The sequence below is a fragment of the Aquarana catesbeiana genome, linkage group LG01 (assembly GCF_042186555.1).
Source record: "Aquarana catesbeiana isolate 2022-GZ linkage group LG01, ASM4218655v1, whole genome shotgun sequence".
In the NCBI taxonomy this organism is placed as follows: Eukaryota; Metazoa; Chordata; class Amphibia; order Anura; family Ranidae; genus Aquarana; species Aquarana catesbeiana.
This window is the reverse complement of record NC_133324.1, coordinates 951,189,154-951,203,356: the sequence shown is the minus strand read 5'-3', so window position 1 is coordinate 951,203,356 and position 14,203 is coordinate 951,189,154. Positions and strand designations below refer to the sequence as shown.

Here is a 14,203-nt window from a genome sequence, read left to right as displayed (position 1 = left end):
TGATTTTGATCGATGGCTACCATCTTAGCATGGGACATTGTATTATTCATTCTGTGAATTGTTTCTGCTAGTACCAATGTAGGAGATTTCCATGCCTTGGCCACTGTTTGTTTTGCAGCCGTTATTAGTTGGATCATAAGTTTGAATTGAGAGAGTGTTAACCATTCCGGTTTTAGATTAAGTAAAGTTAAATATGGATCTGGTTGTATTATCTTTTTAAATATTTTAGATGCAATCACGAAAACTTCCTTCCAGAAGGTTTGGATTACTGGGCACGTCCACCATATGTGTAAATATGTGCCTATTTCTGGGCATCCTCGAAAACAAAGAGCTGAGGTATTAGGTGAATATTTTGCCACTCTAGCGGGTACAAGGTGTTTGCTCTTTTTTCACTTATATCGGGAAAAAATGAAACCCAGTGGTAATTAAATACCACCAAAGGAAAGTTCTATTATTTTGTTTGAGTACAGTGTTACATGACTGAGTAATTGTCATTCAAAGTGTGAGAGCGCTGAAAGATGAAAATTGGTTAAAGTTCATTTCATTTTTTTTTTTTCAGTTTTATTTTATTTTATTTGTCACATGAAAAAATGCAAAATGAAAGAAAAACATTTTTTATTTCAGTTTAAATAACTTTGCCATGCTTTGTTTCAGAATCATAATTGCGATTTAACTGTGATTTAAAACAGGAAATACTATAGGATATTAATAATATAGAATAAAATATATACATTTTATCTACGGTCGCACTTATTTTTGATCAAAGTGGAAAAAAGGCCACATCTTCTGGTATTGTTTGCCAATACTTTTGGAAACAGGTCCATACCATACTCTAATCCAACAACACACTACTGGTTGAACTAGATGGACTTGTGTCTTTTTTCAACCAGACTAACTATGTAACTTACAATTCTCCTACTGTCCAGAGACATTTGTTACATGTATCTCAATCTACTAACCAAACATTTACTAAAACATCTTATTAATGTTGCACGCACTCTGATATCAAGGTACTAGAGACTACCTACAATGTCCTCTGTGAAGGAACAGGTGCTACAATTGAACTATATGCATGACAAGGACTCCATTATGTATTATAAACTAGAGAAACGGACTAAATTTCATAGACTGTGGCAGGCATGGACAGAATTTCAGTTGCCCGTTATCTACAAAGTGATTAAAGATAATAAGGCATTAATATCCAACTAAAACCTACAAACTTTATTCAATGGATATGTGATTACTTTAGAGGTAGCAGTTGACATCTGCCTATTTGATATCCTTCTCTTTATCTATATACTCTCTAACTCTCTCTTTTTCCCCTATCACTCTGACCCTCCTCCCTCTTTTTTTCTCCCTACCCAACAGGGTCATCCCCTCTGATTTTGATTTGCTTTGGATCCTGACTCCAAATTCGCCTCTGGGTGTGCCCTTTAACAGCTTGTGTTTTTGATTTCTTGTTCTTCTTTGATTTCTTCTCCCTGAAATGTATTTTGGTACCCTTCCACCCACCCCCGCAACCGCCCAACCCCCAACAAAAAAATACTTTTTTCTCTACTTTTCTAATTAATTAATTACATTTTTTTTTCAGTTTTATTTTTTTATTTTTTTGTCACATGCAAAAATACAAAATTTAAGAAAAAAAGAAATGTTTATTTCATTTTAAATAACTTTGCCATGCTTTGTTTCAGGATCATAATTTTAGGGTAATTTAAAACAGGAAAAAAATAGAATAAAATATATACTTTTATCTACAGTCATTTTTGTCAAACATGTCATACTTACCTCCTGTGTGCAAGGGTTTTGCACAGAGTGGCCCTGATCCTCCTCTTCTGGGGTCCCTCAGCGGCGCTCCTGGGTCCTCCTTTTCTCGAGTGCCCTGCTGGAGAGCCGCTCTCCCTCTGGGAACCCGTACGGGTGCGGTCCTGTGTCCTGCTGCTGCGTCTATTGACACAGACAGCAGGACTCGGCCCCACCCCCCGGCTCCCACATTATTGGATTTGGTTGACAGCAGCGGGAGCCAATGGCTGCGCTGCTATCAATCTATCCAATCAGGACCCCAGACACTGGCTGCCACATCTACTGGTATTGTAAACCTTTAAAATACTTTTGGAAACAGGTCCATACCATACTATAATCCAGAGGGGTAATCCTCTGATGTGGCCCGCAACCTCCTGCTCTTGGATGGTGGTCCACATTTAGGATATGCATACTGGGCCAGGATACTGCATTGTTTTCCATGATAGCTATTGGCTTGCTTCCAAAGTGACTTACATTTAAGTAAGTTAGGTGATTTTATTTATTTTTATTGTCTTGCATCTGAATCAGCTTCCCTCTGAGAGTTGTGTGTTAATCCACAATGTTTATATATAGATATGTATATATACATCCTGTGTTCCTGTTAAAGACTTGCTTGGCTGATATTCCTTCTGGCTCCAGATCCTGCTTGCTGTTCTACTACTCTCATCTCTGGCTCCCTGACATTTTGGCTTGTCTGACTATCCGTTCCGGTTCCTGAACTCTGGCTATGTTTTGACTATGTTTACTCTGTTTACTTTTTTTTATTATTATTAAACAAGTGTGATTTAACTGTACTTCTGTCTCAGTCTGATTCATGGTTTCTGACACCGACATCATATTTGGAATTGTATTCTAATGTTTTTCACATAAAACATTTTTAATCTTTGTAATAAAATATTGTTACTTTTATAATCGTGTGTGGTTATCCCTCTCTGGTACAGGTAAAGTCCAATATTTCTTAAAACTTTTTTTGTAGACTCTAACAGGAATGAATGAGGTACTGCCATAATAGCCCAACCATTTTTGTAAAACTCTTGGATGGACACTCTGGTCTTGCCGACCCAACATTCCAAAGCATCAGTGTTGTGGATGGAGCCGGCGGTAGAGGAAACATGTGGCAGTGGAGGGAACAGAGCTGCATAAGCTTCCTCTATAGTACCAGCTCCTGTCCCAGGTGGAGTGATACCAAATACACTCCACCTGGGACAGCAACATTTCTACAGCCGAAACCTGGCAATGCATGCAGAAAGGGCAATTCCTGGAGATCATAAAGTGAAGCTTTTGGGCCTTGAAACTTATTTTTGTACCTCCCCATCCCCTTCTTCCCAGACCACAACAAAAAGCCTGTTTTTTTTTCCTACTTTTCCAATCACTTATTTAATTTTTTTTTTTTTTTTCGGTTTTATTTTATATTCATTTTTGTCACATGAAAAAATGCAAAATTGAAGAAAAATAAATCTTTACTTCGTTTTATAAAACTTTACCATGCTTTGTTTCAGAATCATAATTTTAGGGTAATTTAAAAAAGCAAAAGATATAGAATAAAATGTATACTTTTTATATCTACATCCACATTCATTTTTTTTAAGCTAACGTTGATCAAATTTGATTTTTTTTGTCTAAGGATTGCAAAAAAATGTAAATATTTTCAAGACAGTATCACCAAAAGGATGTCTTGTTTGTCCTAAAAAAAACATATATGTTATCTTATGTTTTTCTTTAATATATGTTATCTGTATTGGATATTTTATCTTTGTATAACTATATATGCTATATATAATATACATATACTGTATGTTACATATGATTATTTATGTTATCTTTGCTATCTTAAGTAATGAAAGAGTAATAAATAAAACAGGCCCATAGCAGAAATGCTCTGATCCATGGGGCTGATCAGATGTGAGATCTGAAGTGGTTAACATGCATTACATACAGTACATAAAAAAATAAAATAAATAAATATATATATATATATATATATATATATATATATATATATATATATATATATACTGTATATAGATATATATCTATATCTATATACATTGTAACCCCTTTAGATATGTTTGTATAGCTCGTCTCTGTTCAGGTGGGTACATATGAATGCTGATGCACCCAGAAAGATTCAAACAATAGTTATAGAAAGAAACCAAGCAACGTTCAACACAGTAAAGGGGAAAAGGCCATTCATACTCCACACAAAGCACAATGTCAGCATGTGAGTGTGTAAGCAGTAAAGGACGTATATAAGGGCCATAGACATCCCAGCAGTTACTGGTGCAAACGAATAGCAGCACGGTGACGAATCAAGCAAAATGGGAAAGGTGAGTTTATAAAAACATTTTTTTTTGGGGGGGGGGGGGATTAAGTATTTTTTGTTTACAATCTTTTATTAGGTGTTGCAGCCTCTGGGGCCTTTCAAAAAGGTGTTTATATGTAATGACAGATCATGTGACACTTAGATTGCACACAGGTGGACATCATTTCACTAATTATGTGACTTCTGAAGGTAATTGGTTGCACCAGAGCTTTTTATGGGCTTCATAACAAAGGGGGGTGAATACATACACACATGGCAATTATCACTTTTTTATTTCTGAAAAATTGTTTTATGTATATATTTTTCTAATTTTACTTCACCAACTTAGACTATTGTGTTCTGATCCATCAAATATCATTTAGATTAAACAAAAACATTGAACTAAAGGCTGTAATGTAACAAAATAGGTAAAACGCCAAGGGGGTGAATACTTTTGCAAGGCACTGTATGTATTGAGTGTGGAACATTCCATCCATTTATTAGATAATCAAGAAGTAAAATTCATTTCATGGCTTACACGACTAAATGTCTACCCCTTTTATTCCATTAGATCATCTTCTACGAGGACAGGAACTTCCAGGGTCGCTCCTACGAGTGTAGCTCTGAATGCCCCGACCTGTCCTCATACTTCAGTCGCTGCAACTCCATCCGTGTGGAAAGTGGGAACTGGATCCTGTATGAGCTCCCCAACTACAGAGGACACCAGTACTTCCTCCATAGAGGAGAGTATCCTGACTTCCAGCAATGGATGGGCTATAATGACTCCATTAAGTCTTGTCGTCTGAGTCCTCAGGTAATACAATGCAGTACAATGGGAATTAAAGCATACCGCTGCCCCTAGCCATGAGACAAATTTCTTGTGTAGTCAGATTAGGTTCTTGATGAGGCCTGTGATCCATCTTACACTGTAAATCTTAAGACATGCCAAAAAAAACACAGTCCAAAAATGTCTAAAAATAATTAAATAAATAAATAATACATACGAGGGGTCCTCAAAAATTGTCCAGACTTTTATATTTTCGCTAGAAATAATGAGGGAGAGGAGTCTTGCTGATGGCTTTAAAATGGTACGACAATGGGAAAAATGAATCGCAAAGGAAGGGGAATATGTAGAAAAGTGATATACTTTGTTCTTGAAAAGAGTTAAAAAAAAGTGTGGAAATATATATATAAGTGTGTGAATATATATATATATATATATATATATATAGACAGTGGAGGCAAGAGAAAAAAACTGAGAGTGAGAGAACACCTGTGAGAGTGCGAGAACACCTGACAATTTCCTTTCTCTCCTACACTCTGTACAAAGCTAAGGCATGCTTGCATTATGTTTCAATTGGTAGTGTTGATGTTTGACTGCTTGGTTAATCTCAAGTTTTGTTTTCTTCTTTAGCACCAAGGTTCCTTTAGAATCAGGATTTATGAGAGAGAAGACTTCAAAGGTCAGATGATGGAGTTCACCGAGGATTGCCCTCATGTCTATGAGAAATTCCGCTACAATGACATCCACTCTGTCCATGTACATGACGGCTACTGGATGTTCTATGAGGAGCCCAACTACAAGGGACGTCAGTATTACCTGAGACCTGGAGAGTACAGGAGATACACCGACTGGGGAGCCACAAGCCCCAGAATTGGGTCCTTCAGACGTCTCCATCATTCCTATTAAATGTTTAAAACCTTTTTAAGTTTTCTGCTCGACAATAAACTTCATAAAGACATTTTTTCTGTTTGTTTTTCATTTATGCAATGTTGATTTTCAATGAGAATTTGTAAAATGCAGCAACCCATACAACCAGAGACAGAGACACGATCATCTATATGAAAATATATTGTATAAACTGGATGAGAGTCGCACTCCATCATAAAATCATGTATTTATTTATTCCATGTAGAATAAGTTAGTTGCTTATATACACTATATTACCAAAAGTATTGGGACACCTGCTTTTACACACACATGAACTTTAATGGCATCCCAGTCTTAGTCTGTAGGGTTCCATAATGAGTTGGCCCACCCTTTGCAGCTATAACAGCTTCAACTATTCTGGGAAGGCTGTCCACAAGGTTTAGGAGTGTGTCTATGGGAATGTTTGACCATTCTTCCAGAAGCGCATTTGTGAGGTCAGGCACTGATGTTGGATGTGAAGGCCTGGCTCGCATTCTCCCCTCTAATTCATCCCAAATGTGTTCTATCGGGTTGAGGTCAGGATTCTGTGCAGTCCAGTGAAGTTCCTCCACCCCAAACTCACTCATCCATGTCTTTATGGACCTTGCTTTGTGCACTGGTCCAAATCATTTGGTGGAGGAGGGGTTATGGTGTGGGGTTGTTTTTCAGAGGTTGGGCTTGGCCCCTTAGTTACAGTGAAGGAAACTCTTAAGGCGTCAGACATTTTGGACAATTTCATGCTCCTAACTTTGTGGGAACAGTTTGGGGAGGGCCCCTTCCTGTTCCAACATGACTGCGCACCAGTGCACAAATCAAGGTCCATAAAGACATCAATGAGTGAGTTTGGGGTGGAGGAACTTGACAGGCCTGCACAGAGTCCTGACCTCAACCCGATAGAACACCTTTTGGCTGAATTATAGCAGAGACTGCGAGCCAGGCCTTCTCATCCAACATCAGTGCCTGGCCTCACAAATGCACTTCTGGAAGAATGGTCATAGACACACTATACTTTATGGACAGCCTTCCTAGCCTTCCCAGAAACTGTTCTAGCTGCAAAGGGTGGGCCAAATCAATTTTTAACCCTACGGACTAAGACTGGGCTGCCATTAAAGTTCATGAGTGTGTAAAGGCAGACGTCCCAATACCTTTGGCTAGATAGTGTATCTGGCAAGATTTACAATGGTGGTGGAACCCTCCAACACATAAATACTACATTTAGAGATAGTTTTAGTACCTGGGAGATGAGACAACTTCTCTACATGAAGCGGCATGTTTGGGATTTGAACCCAGACACTCAGGGATGCTAAGCAGAAGTTCTAACCTCTAACCTCTAACCTCTAACCCACAGAGCTGCCACATTTGAGATTTTCCTACACATAAATACTGCATTTCTTTGGACATACAGGTGATGGAATTACATTACTCAAGAGTTATTCTTGATTTATTCTGGGATATTTGCTGGTTCTTTGTGGGTGAGTGTAGAATAGTGATGTTACCCTCAAATTTTGGGGAATTACATTTTGATTTCTGATATTGGTACACATATCACATTTTTTTAGCTCAAATTATAATTATTTGGAAATAATAAAAAGCACAAAAAATTGTGACTCATTTTAAATTTCCATCAGCAATGGTATTGTTTGTGGATTGTAAAGACACCTGTGTGAGTTTGGGTAAAGATTGTTGTGAGATGGAGAGTATAAGTGACAGAGGAAAAAAATATTTTATCAAAACATTCCACATTCTAGCATTCTTAAAAACAAAATATTTGAAGTAGACGCAACAATGTTGCAAAGGAAAATTTATTTCAGAGAAATATACATTTCATCTCAACATTAAAAGCATTTATTTGGGAAAGTTACAATTGTACCATTAGAATCAATGGCTAAAACTTGCATTGGACTATAATAGCACCGATTTTCACTTCCAAAAAATGCTCTTTAACTCAGCGCTCATTAGGGATGAGCCGAACACCCCCCTGTTCGGTTCGCACCACAACATGCGAACAGGCAAAAAATTTGTTCGAACACGCGAACACCGTTAAAGTCTATGGAACACGAACATGAATAATCAAAAGTGCTAATTTTAAAGGCTTATTTGCAAGTTATTGTCATAAAAAGTGTTTGGGGACTTGGGTCCTGCCCCAGGGGACATAGATCAATGCAAAAAAAGTTTTCAAAACGGCCGTTTTTTTGGGAGCAGTGATTTTAATAATGCTTAAAGTGAAACAATAAAAGTGTAATATTCCTTTAAATTTTGTACCTGGGGGGTGTCTATAGTATGCCTGTAAAGGGGCGCATGTTTCCCGTGTTTAGAACAGTCTGACAGCAAGATGACATTTCAAAGGAAAAAAAGTCATTTAAAACTACTCGCGGCTATTAATGAATTGCCGGTCCAACAATACACATAAAAGTTCATTGATAAAAACAGCATGGGAATTCCCCACAGGGGAATACCGAACCAAAATAAGAGCTAAAATGAGAGCTATTTGCTGAGCATGCTCAGTTGTGTTGGCACCTAGTTATACAAACACGGGGAATTTATCTCTTCTCAGACTTAAGATATTTCAGTGTAGAAATCACTTTTTCACGCAGTTTAAAAGCAGATTATCTTTAAATAATATAATGAGAAAACACACAAAATTGTTGCGCTAAGGTATTTGGACCATACAAGGTTATGTCATCCGTGGGATGGGGGAAGGGTAGAAATTGTCTGAGATCTGAACATGTAGTCCAAGTCGGAAATCAGAAAGTCAATATTAAATTAGAACTGATATAAGGAGGATTTCTGATAGGGATATATTTGGTGGGGGTCTGTAGCCTGGGTGGTTTACCACAGGGGGTGTAGCTGGCACTGAGAAAGCAGCGTGCTGAAGGGTAGAAGAACCTCCGGCAAAAAGCATAAGAAAGATAAGCAGCGCCAGATCTAAGTGCAGCAATGAGTTAACATGTTTTAATGAAAAGTAATGCACTTACTAAAAACAAAGTGAAACCAGGCACATCTTAGATCACATTCGGCGACAGGGTCCAAATGTGAGCCTCCGGATGGCATTGCAGGATCTTTCTTGGCGGCGCCGGTGGTTTTCGGGTCCCGGGCTTGAGGCTGCAGAGCACACGAGGAGGACGTCAGTTGGAGAGTTCCAGGTCGCGGTGTGATGATACTGTGACGTGCACGCATTGAGCATGCATGCTCCTTCATCAGGCATCTGATGCTCCTTCATCAGGCATCTCATGCCTGATGAAGGAGCATGCATGCTCCAAATGTGTGCACATCACAGCATCAACACACCTGGAACTCTCCAACTGACGTCCTCCTTGTGCGCTCTGCAGCCTCAAGCACGGGACACAGGAGACCACCGGGCGCCCTTGAGAAAGATCCTGCAACGCCATCCGGAGGCTCATATTTGGACCCTGTCGCCGAATCTGATCTTATCTAGCATGTTAACTCATTGCTGCACTTAGATCTGGCGCTGCTTGTCTTTCTTATGTCTTTAAATAATATACCGCATATTTCAGTACCATTTAGGCAATTATATCATGTTCTAAACATTATTTCCATGTGCAATTCTCCAGGTTTTAGCAGAGTAAGGGTTTGGGCGCTATTTGGTTTCAGGGAACTATAGTAAATTCAATTTTGGGAGTATTTTTTTACCAGCGATATAGTGAATACTGTTTTAGCGCTAATTACTGCGATTAGCGCTAATTCGAGGTAATTAGCGATAATTAGCACCGCTGTACTATAGTAAATGACCCCCAGTGTTTGTTGCTTAACCACTTCAATACCAGGCACTTAGACACCTTCCCGCCCAGGCCAATTTTCAGCTTTCAGCACTGTCGCAATTTGAATGACAATTGCGCGGTCATGCTACACTGTACCCAAACAAATTTTTTATCATTTTGTTCCCACAAATAGAGCTTTCTTTTGGTGGTATTTGATCACCTCTGCAGTTTTTATTTTTTGGGCAACAAATAAAAAAAGACCGAAAATTTTGAGAAAAAACAAGTTTTTTTGTTTCTGTTAAAAATTTTTGTAAATAAGTAAGATTTTCTTCTTCAATGACACGGCGGCACTGATGGGCACCGATGAGGTGGCACCAATGAGGTGGCACTGATGAGGTGGCACTGACGGGCACTGATGATGGGCACTGATAGACGGTACTGATGGGCACTGATAGGTGGCACTGATGGGCACTGATAGGTGGCACTGGTATGTGGCACTGGTGGGCACTCATAGGTGGCACCGATGGGTAATCATAGGCGGCATTGATGGGCACTCATAGGTGGCATTGATGGGTACTTATGGGTGGCATTGATGGGTAGTTATGGGTGGCACTGATAGTTGGCACAGATGGGCACGGATGGGCACTGATAGGTGGGCACTGATGGGCACGGATGGGCACTGACAGGTGGCACCGATGGACACTGATGGGTGGCACTGATGACACTGATTGTTTGCACTGATGCCCGTAAGGGTGGCATTGCTGGGCATCACTGCAACATAATGGTGTCAATCAGTGCCCATTTGTGGGCACTGATTGGCACAGATTGGGCACTGACTGGGCACACTGGGCACATGTGGATGGCCATGGGGTACATACCTGGCCATCCACATGTTGCCCCTTCCCTGGTGGTCCTAGTGGCGATCCCTGGTGGTCCAGTGTGGTGATCTGAGAGGGGGCTGCGCTGATAAACAATCAGTGCAGACCCCCCCTGCCAGGAGAGCCGCGGATCGGCTCTCCTCTACTCGCGTCTGTCAGACGCGAGTGAGGAAGAGCCGATCAACGGCTCTTCCTGTTGACATCGTGATCAGCCGTGATTGGACACGGCTGATCACATGGTAAAGAGCCTCCGCCGTAGACTGACACACCGATCCACCGATCACCGCGATGCGCGCCCCCGCGGGCGCGCGGTGGCATGTTATCCTGCTGGACGTCATATGACGCCCAGTCAGGATAACTAAACCACCGCCCGGCCGTCATCTGCTATGGGATGGGCGGGAAGTGGTTAACAACAGTAAAGTATTTGTTATCTATGTGTACACTATTTTGTCAAAAGTATTGGGACACTTGCCTTTACACGCACATGAACTTTAATAGCAGTCCAGTGTAATGCCCCGTACACACGGTCGGATCGTTGTCGGAAATTCCGATCGTATGTGGGCTCCATCGGACATTTTCCATCGGATTTTCCGACACACAAAGTTGGAGAGCAGGAGATAAAATTTTCCGACAACAAAATCCGTTGTCGGAAATTCCGATCGTGTGTACACAAATCCGACAGACAAAGTGCCAAGCATGCTCAGAATAAATAAAGAGATGAAAGCTATTGGCCACTGCCCCGTTTATAGTCCCGACGTACGTGTTTTACGTCACCGCGTTCAGAACGATCAGATTTTCCGACAACTTTGTGTGACCGTGTGTATGCAAGACAAGTTTGAGCCAACATCCGTCGGAAAAAATCCTAGGATTTTGTTGTCGGAATGTCCGAACAAAGTCCGACCGTGTGTACGGGGCATTAGTCCGTAGGGTTCAATATTGAGTTGGCCCACCCTTTTCAGCTATAACAGCTTCAACTCTTCTGGGAAGGCTGTCCACAAGGTTTAGGAGTGTATCTATGGGAATGTTTGACCATTCTTCCAGAAGTGCATTTGTGAGGTCAGGCACTGATGTTTGACGAAAAGGCCTGGCTCGCAGTCTCAGCTCTAATTCATCCCAAAGGTGTTCTATCGGGTTGAGGTCAGGACCTCAATCTGTGCAGGCCAGTCAAAATCCTCCACCCCAAACTCACTCATCCATGTCTTTATGGACCTTGCTTGGTGCACTGGTCCAAATCATTTGGTGGAGGGGAGATTATGGTGTGAGGTTGTTTTTCAGGGGTTGGGCTTGGCCCTTTAGTTCCAGTGAAGGGAACTAAGACGTCAGCATACTAAGAGATTTTGGACAATTTCATGCTCCCAACTTTGTGGGAACAGTTTGGGGATGGCCCCTTCCTGTTCCAACATGACTGCGTACCAGTGCACAAAGCAAGGTCCATAAAGACATGGATGAGGGAGCTTGTGGTGGAGGAACTTGACTGACCTGCACAGTGTCCTGACATAAACCCTATAGAACACCTTTGGGATGAATTAGAGTGGAGACTGCGAGCCCAGCCTTCTCGTTCAACATCAGTGTCTCACAAATGTGCTTCTGGTAGAGTGGTAAAACTTTCCCATAGACACGCTCCTTAACAGAGAGGGACCTGTGATGTATTGCATGTGTATTACTTCACTTTACTTATTAACAGAAGAGAACTGGACACTTGTTCTCTCTGGGCCAGTACTATAGCATCTGCCATATAGGAGTCTCTGAAGCTCCTTAAAAGCTCTGAGATGTCATGTGAATGAATGCCAATCCACAAAGGGGTCTGATGCTGAAGTTTTGAAATGTTGTGTCCCAATATACTATAATATACTATAATATTATTGTAATATATACAATAATATATATATATGTCCTTTAATAACACTCACCTTTCACCATGTCCACCAATCAAAGCGGCCCCATGGTACATTTTCTTGATTTGTTCCCCAAGCCAAAGGTTTTCAGGTCTTCCTTGCTTATTAGAATTCTTCTTTATGGCAGTAAGTTGAATAATTACATACATAAAATGAACACACCTCATTATTTTTTCACAAGTTTATTGTAGGAAAGTCACCTTACTATAACCTAAAAATGTTGGAGACGTCTGTAGGACCCAATTCTGGGGCTTGTGGCTCCCCAGTCGCTGTATCTCCTGTACTCTCCAGGTTTCAGGTAATACTGACGTCCCTTGTAGTTGGGCTCCTCATAGAACATCCAGCAGCCATCTTGGACATGGGCAGAGTAGATGTCATGATAGCGAAATCTCTCATAGACATGAGGACAATCCTCAGTGAATTCCATCATCTGACCTCTAAAGTCTTCTTTCTCGTAGACCCTGATTCTGAATGATCCTTCGTGCTATTAAAATAGGTTACACCATAATAAAACAAAAAAAAAAAAAGAGTATTAATAACAGAGGCAAAGTGGTCAAACTGTATACTGAAACACCAAACAGATCATTTTAAGCAGAGTTTTGGATTTTTGAACTAGGGAATAATTCAGTGCCTCCCACATCTTTATTGCTGTCCTTGAACTCAAGGACACGTGTGGTGAGTGCAGATATGAATACTGACTGCGTGTCCCGCTATTATCAATGTCTACTCTAAATGGTGAAGTAACGTTACTCAGGACCACTAGCTCAAGATATCCCATTGGTACTGACTTGATTGGTAAACTGCCCCATACCTCCAATCCCAGTTCTTCCCTTAGTGTATGTGCTTTCATTTGTGTAGTTTGAACAATGTGTGTGGATTTCAGTCATCGAGATGATTTTACTCCTTAATCCATACTGAAATATATTAACGTAATAAAAAGCTTAGAAGTGTTCTAGATCTATTTTAGAGTTCTTGACAATGTCAATCTCTGTGTTATTACCTGGGGACTCAGACGACCAGATCTAATGGAGTCATTGTAGCCCATCCACTGCTGAAAGTCAGGATACGCCCCTCTATGGAGGAAGTACTGGTGCCCTCTGTAGTTGGGGAGCTCATACAGGATCCAGTTCCCACTCTCCACACGGATGGAGTTGCAGCGTCTGAAGTTTGAGGACAGATCTGAACATTCAGAGCTACACTCGTGGGAGCGACCCTGGAAGTTCCTGTCCTCGTAGAAGATGATCTGAGGAATAAGAGGGCAGAAATGTTATTTTGAGCTTCAAAAGGAATTCTGCTTCTTGGTTATTTATTAACCACTTCAGTCCCGGGAAGGATTTACCCCCTTCCTGACCAGAGCACTTTTTGCAGTTCGGCACTGCGTCGCTTTAACTGACAATTGCGCAGTCGTGCAACGCTGTCCTTTTTTCCCCACAAATAGAGCTTTCTTTTGGTGGTATTTGATCACCTCTGTGGTTTTTATTTTTTGCGCTATAAACAAAAAAATAGCGACAATTTTGAAAAAAAAACACATTATTTTTTACATTTTGCTATAATAAATATCCCCAAAAAATATATAAAAAAAACATTTTTTTCCTCGGTTTAGGCTGATACGTATTCGTCTACAAATTTTTGGTAAAACAAACGCAATAAGCGTTTATTGATTGGTTTGCGCAAAAGTTATAGCGTCTACAAAATAGGGGATAGTTTTATGGCATTTTTATTGATAGTTTTTTACTAGTAATGGCAGCGATCAGTGATTTTTATCGTGACTGCAACATTAGGGTGGACACATCGGACAATTTTGACACATTTTTGGAACCATTGGCATTAATACAGCGATTAATGCTAAAAAATTGCATTAATTACTGTAAAAATGTCACTGGCAGTGAAGGGGTTAACCACTAGGTGGCGCAGTAGGG

At 40.4% G+C, this 14,203-nt stretch overlaps 2 protein-coding genes across 2 annotated transcripts; one reads left to right on the top strand and one right to left on the bottom strand.

The window, feature by feature from the left end:
- The first annotated feature begins 4,080 nt into the window (after positions 1-4,080).
- LOC141126420 (gamma-crystallin-3-like) lies at positions 4,081-5,820 on the top strand. The gene is made up of 3 exons (XM_073612367.1): positions 4,081-4,127; positions 4,674-4,916; positions 5,517-5,820. Exons 1-3 carry the CDS (start codon positions 4,119-4,121, stop codon positions 5,790-5,792), a joined length of 528 nt encoding a protein of 175 aa, XP_073468468.1. The 5' UTR covers positions 4,081-4,118; the 3' UTR covers positions 5,793-5,820.
- A 6,675-nt stretch (positions 5,821-12,495) lies between these two features.
- On the bottom strand, positions 12,496-13,542 carry LOC141128340 (gamma-crystallin-3-like; the record flags this gene model as incomplete). The annotated part of the gene is made up of 2 exons (XM_073615586.1): positions 12,496-12,768; positions 13,285-13,542. Coding segments are annotated over 2 exons (531 nt in total), but the record flags the coding sequence as incomplete, so codon positions are not given.
- Positions 13,543-14,203: the final 661 nt, after the last annotated feature.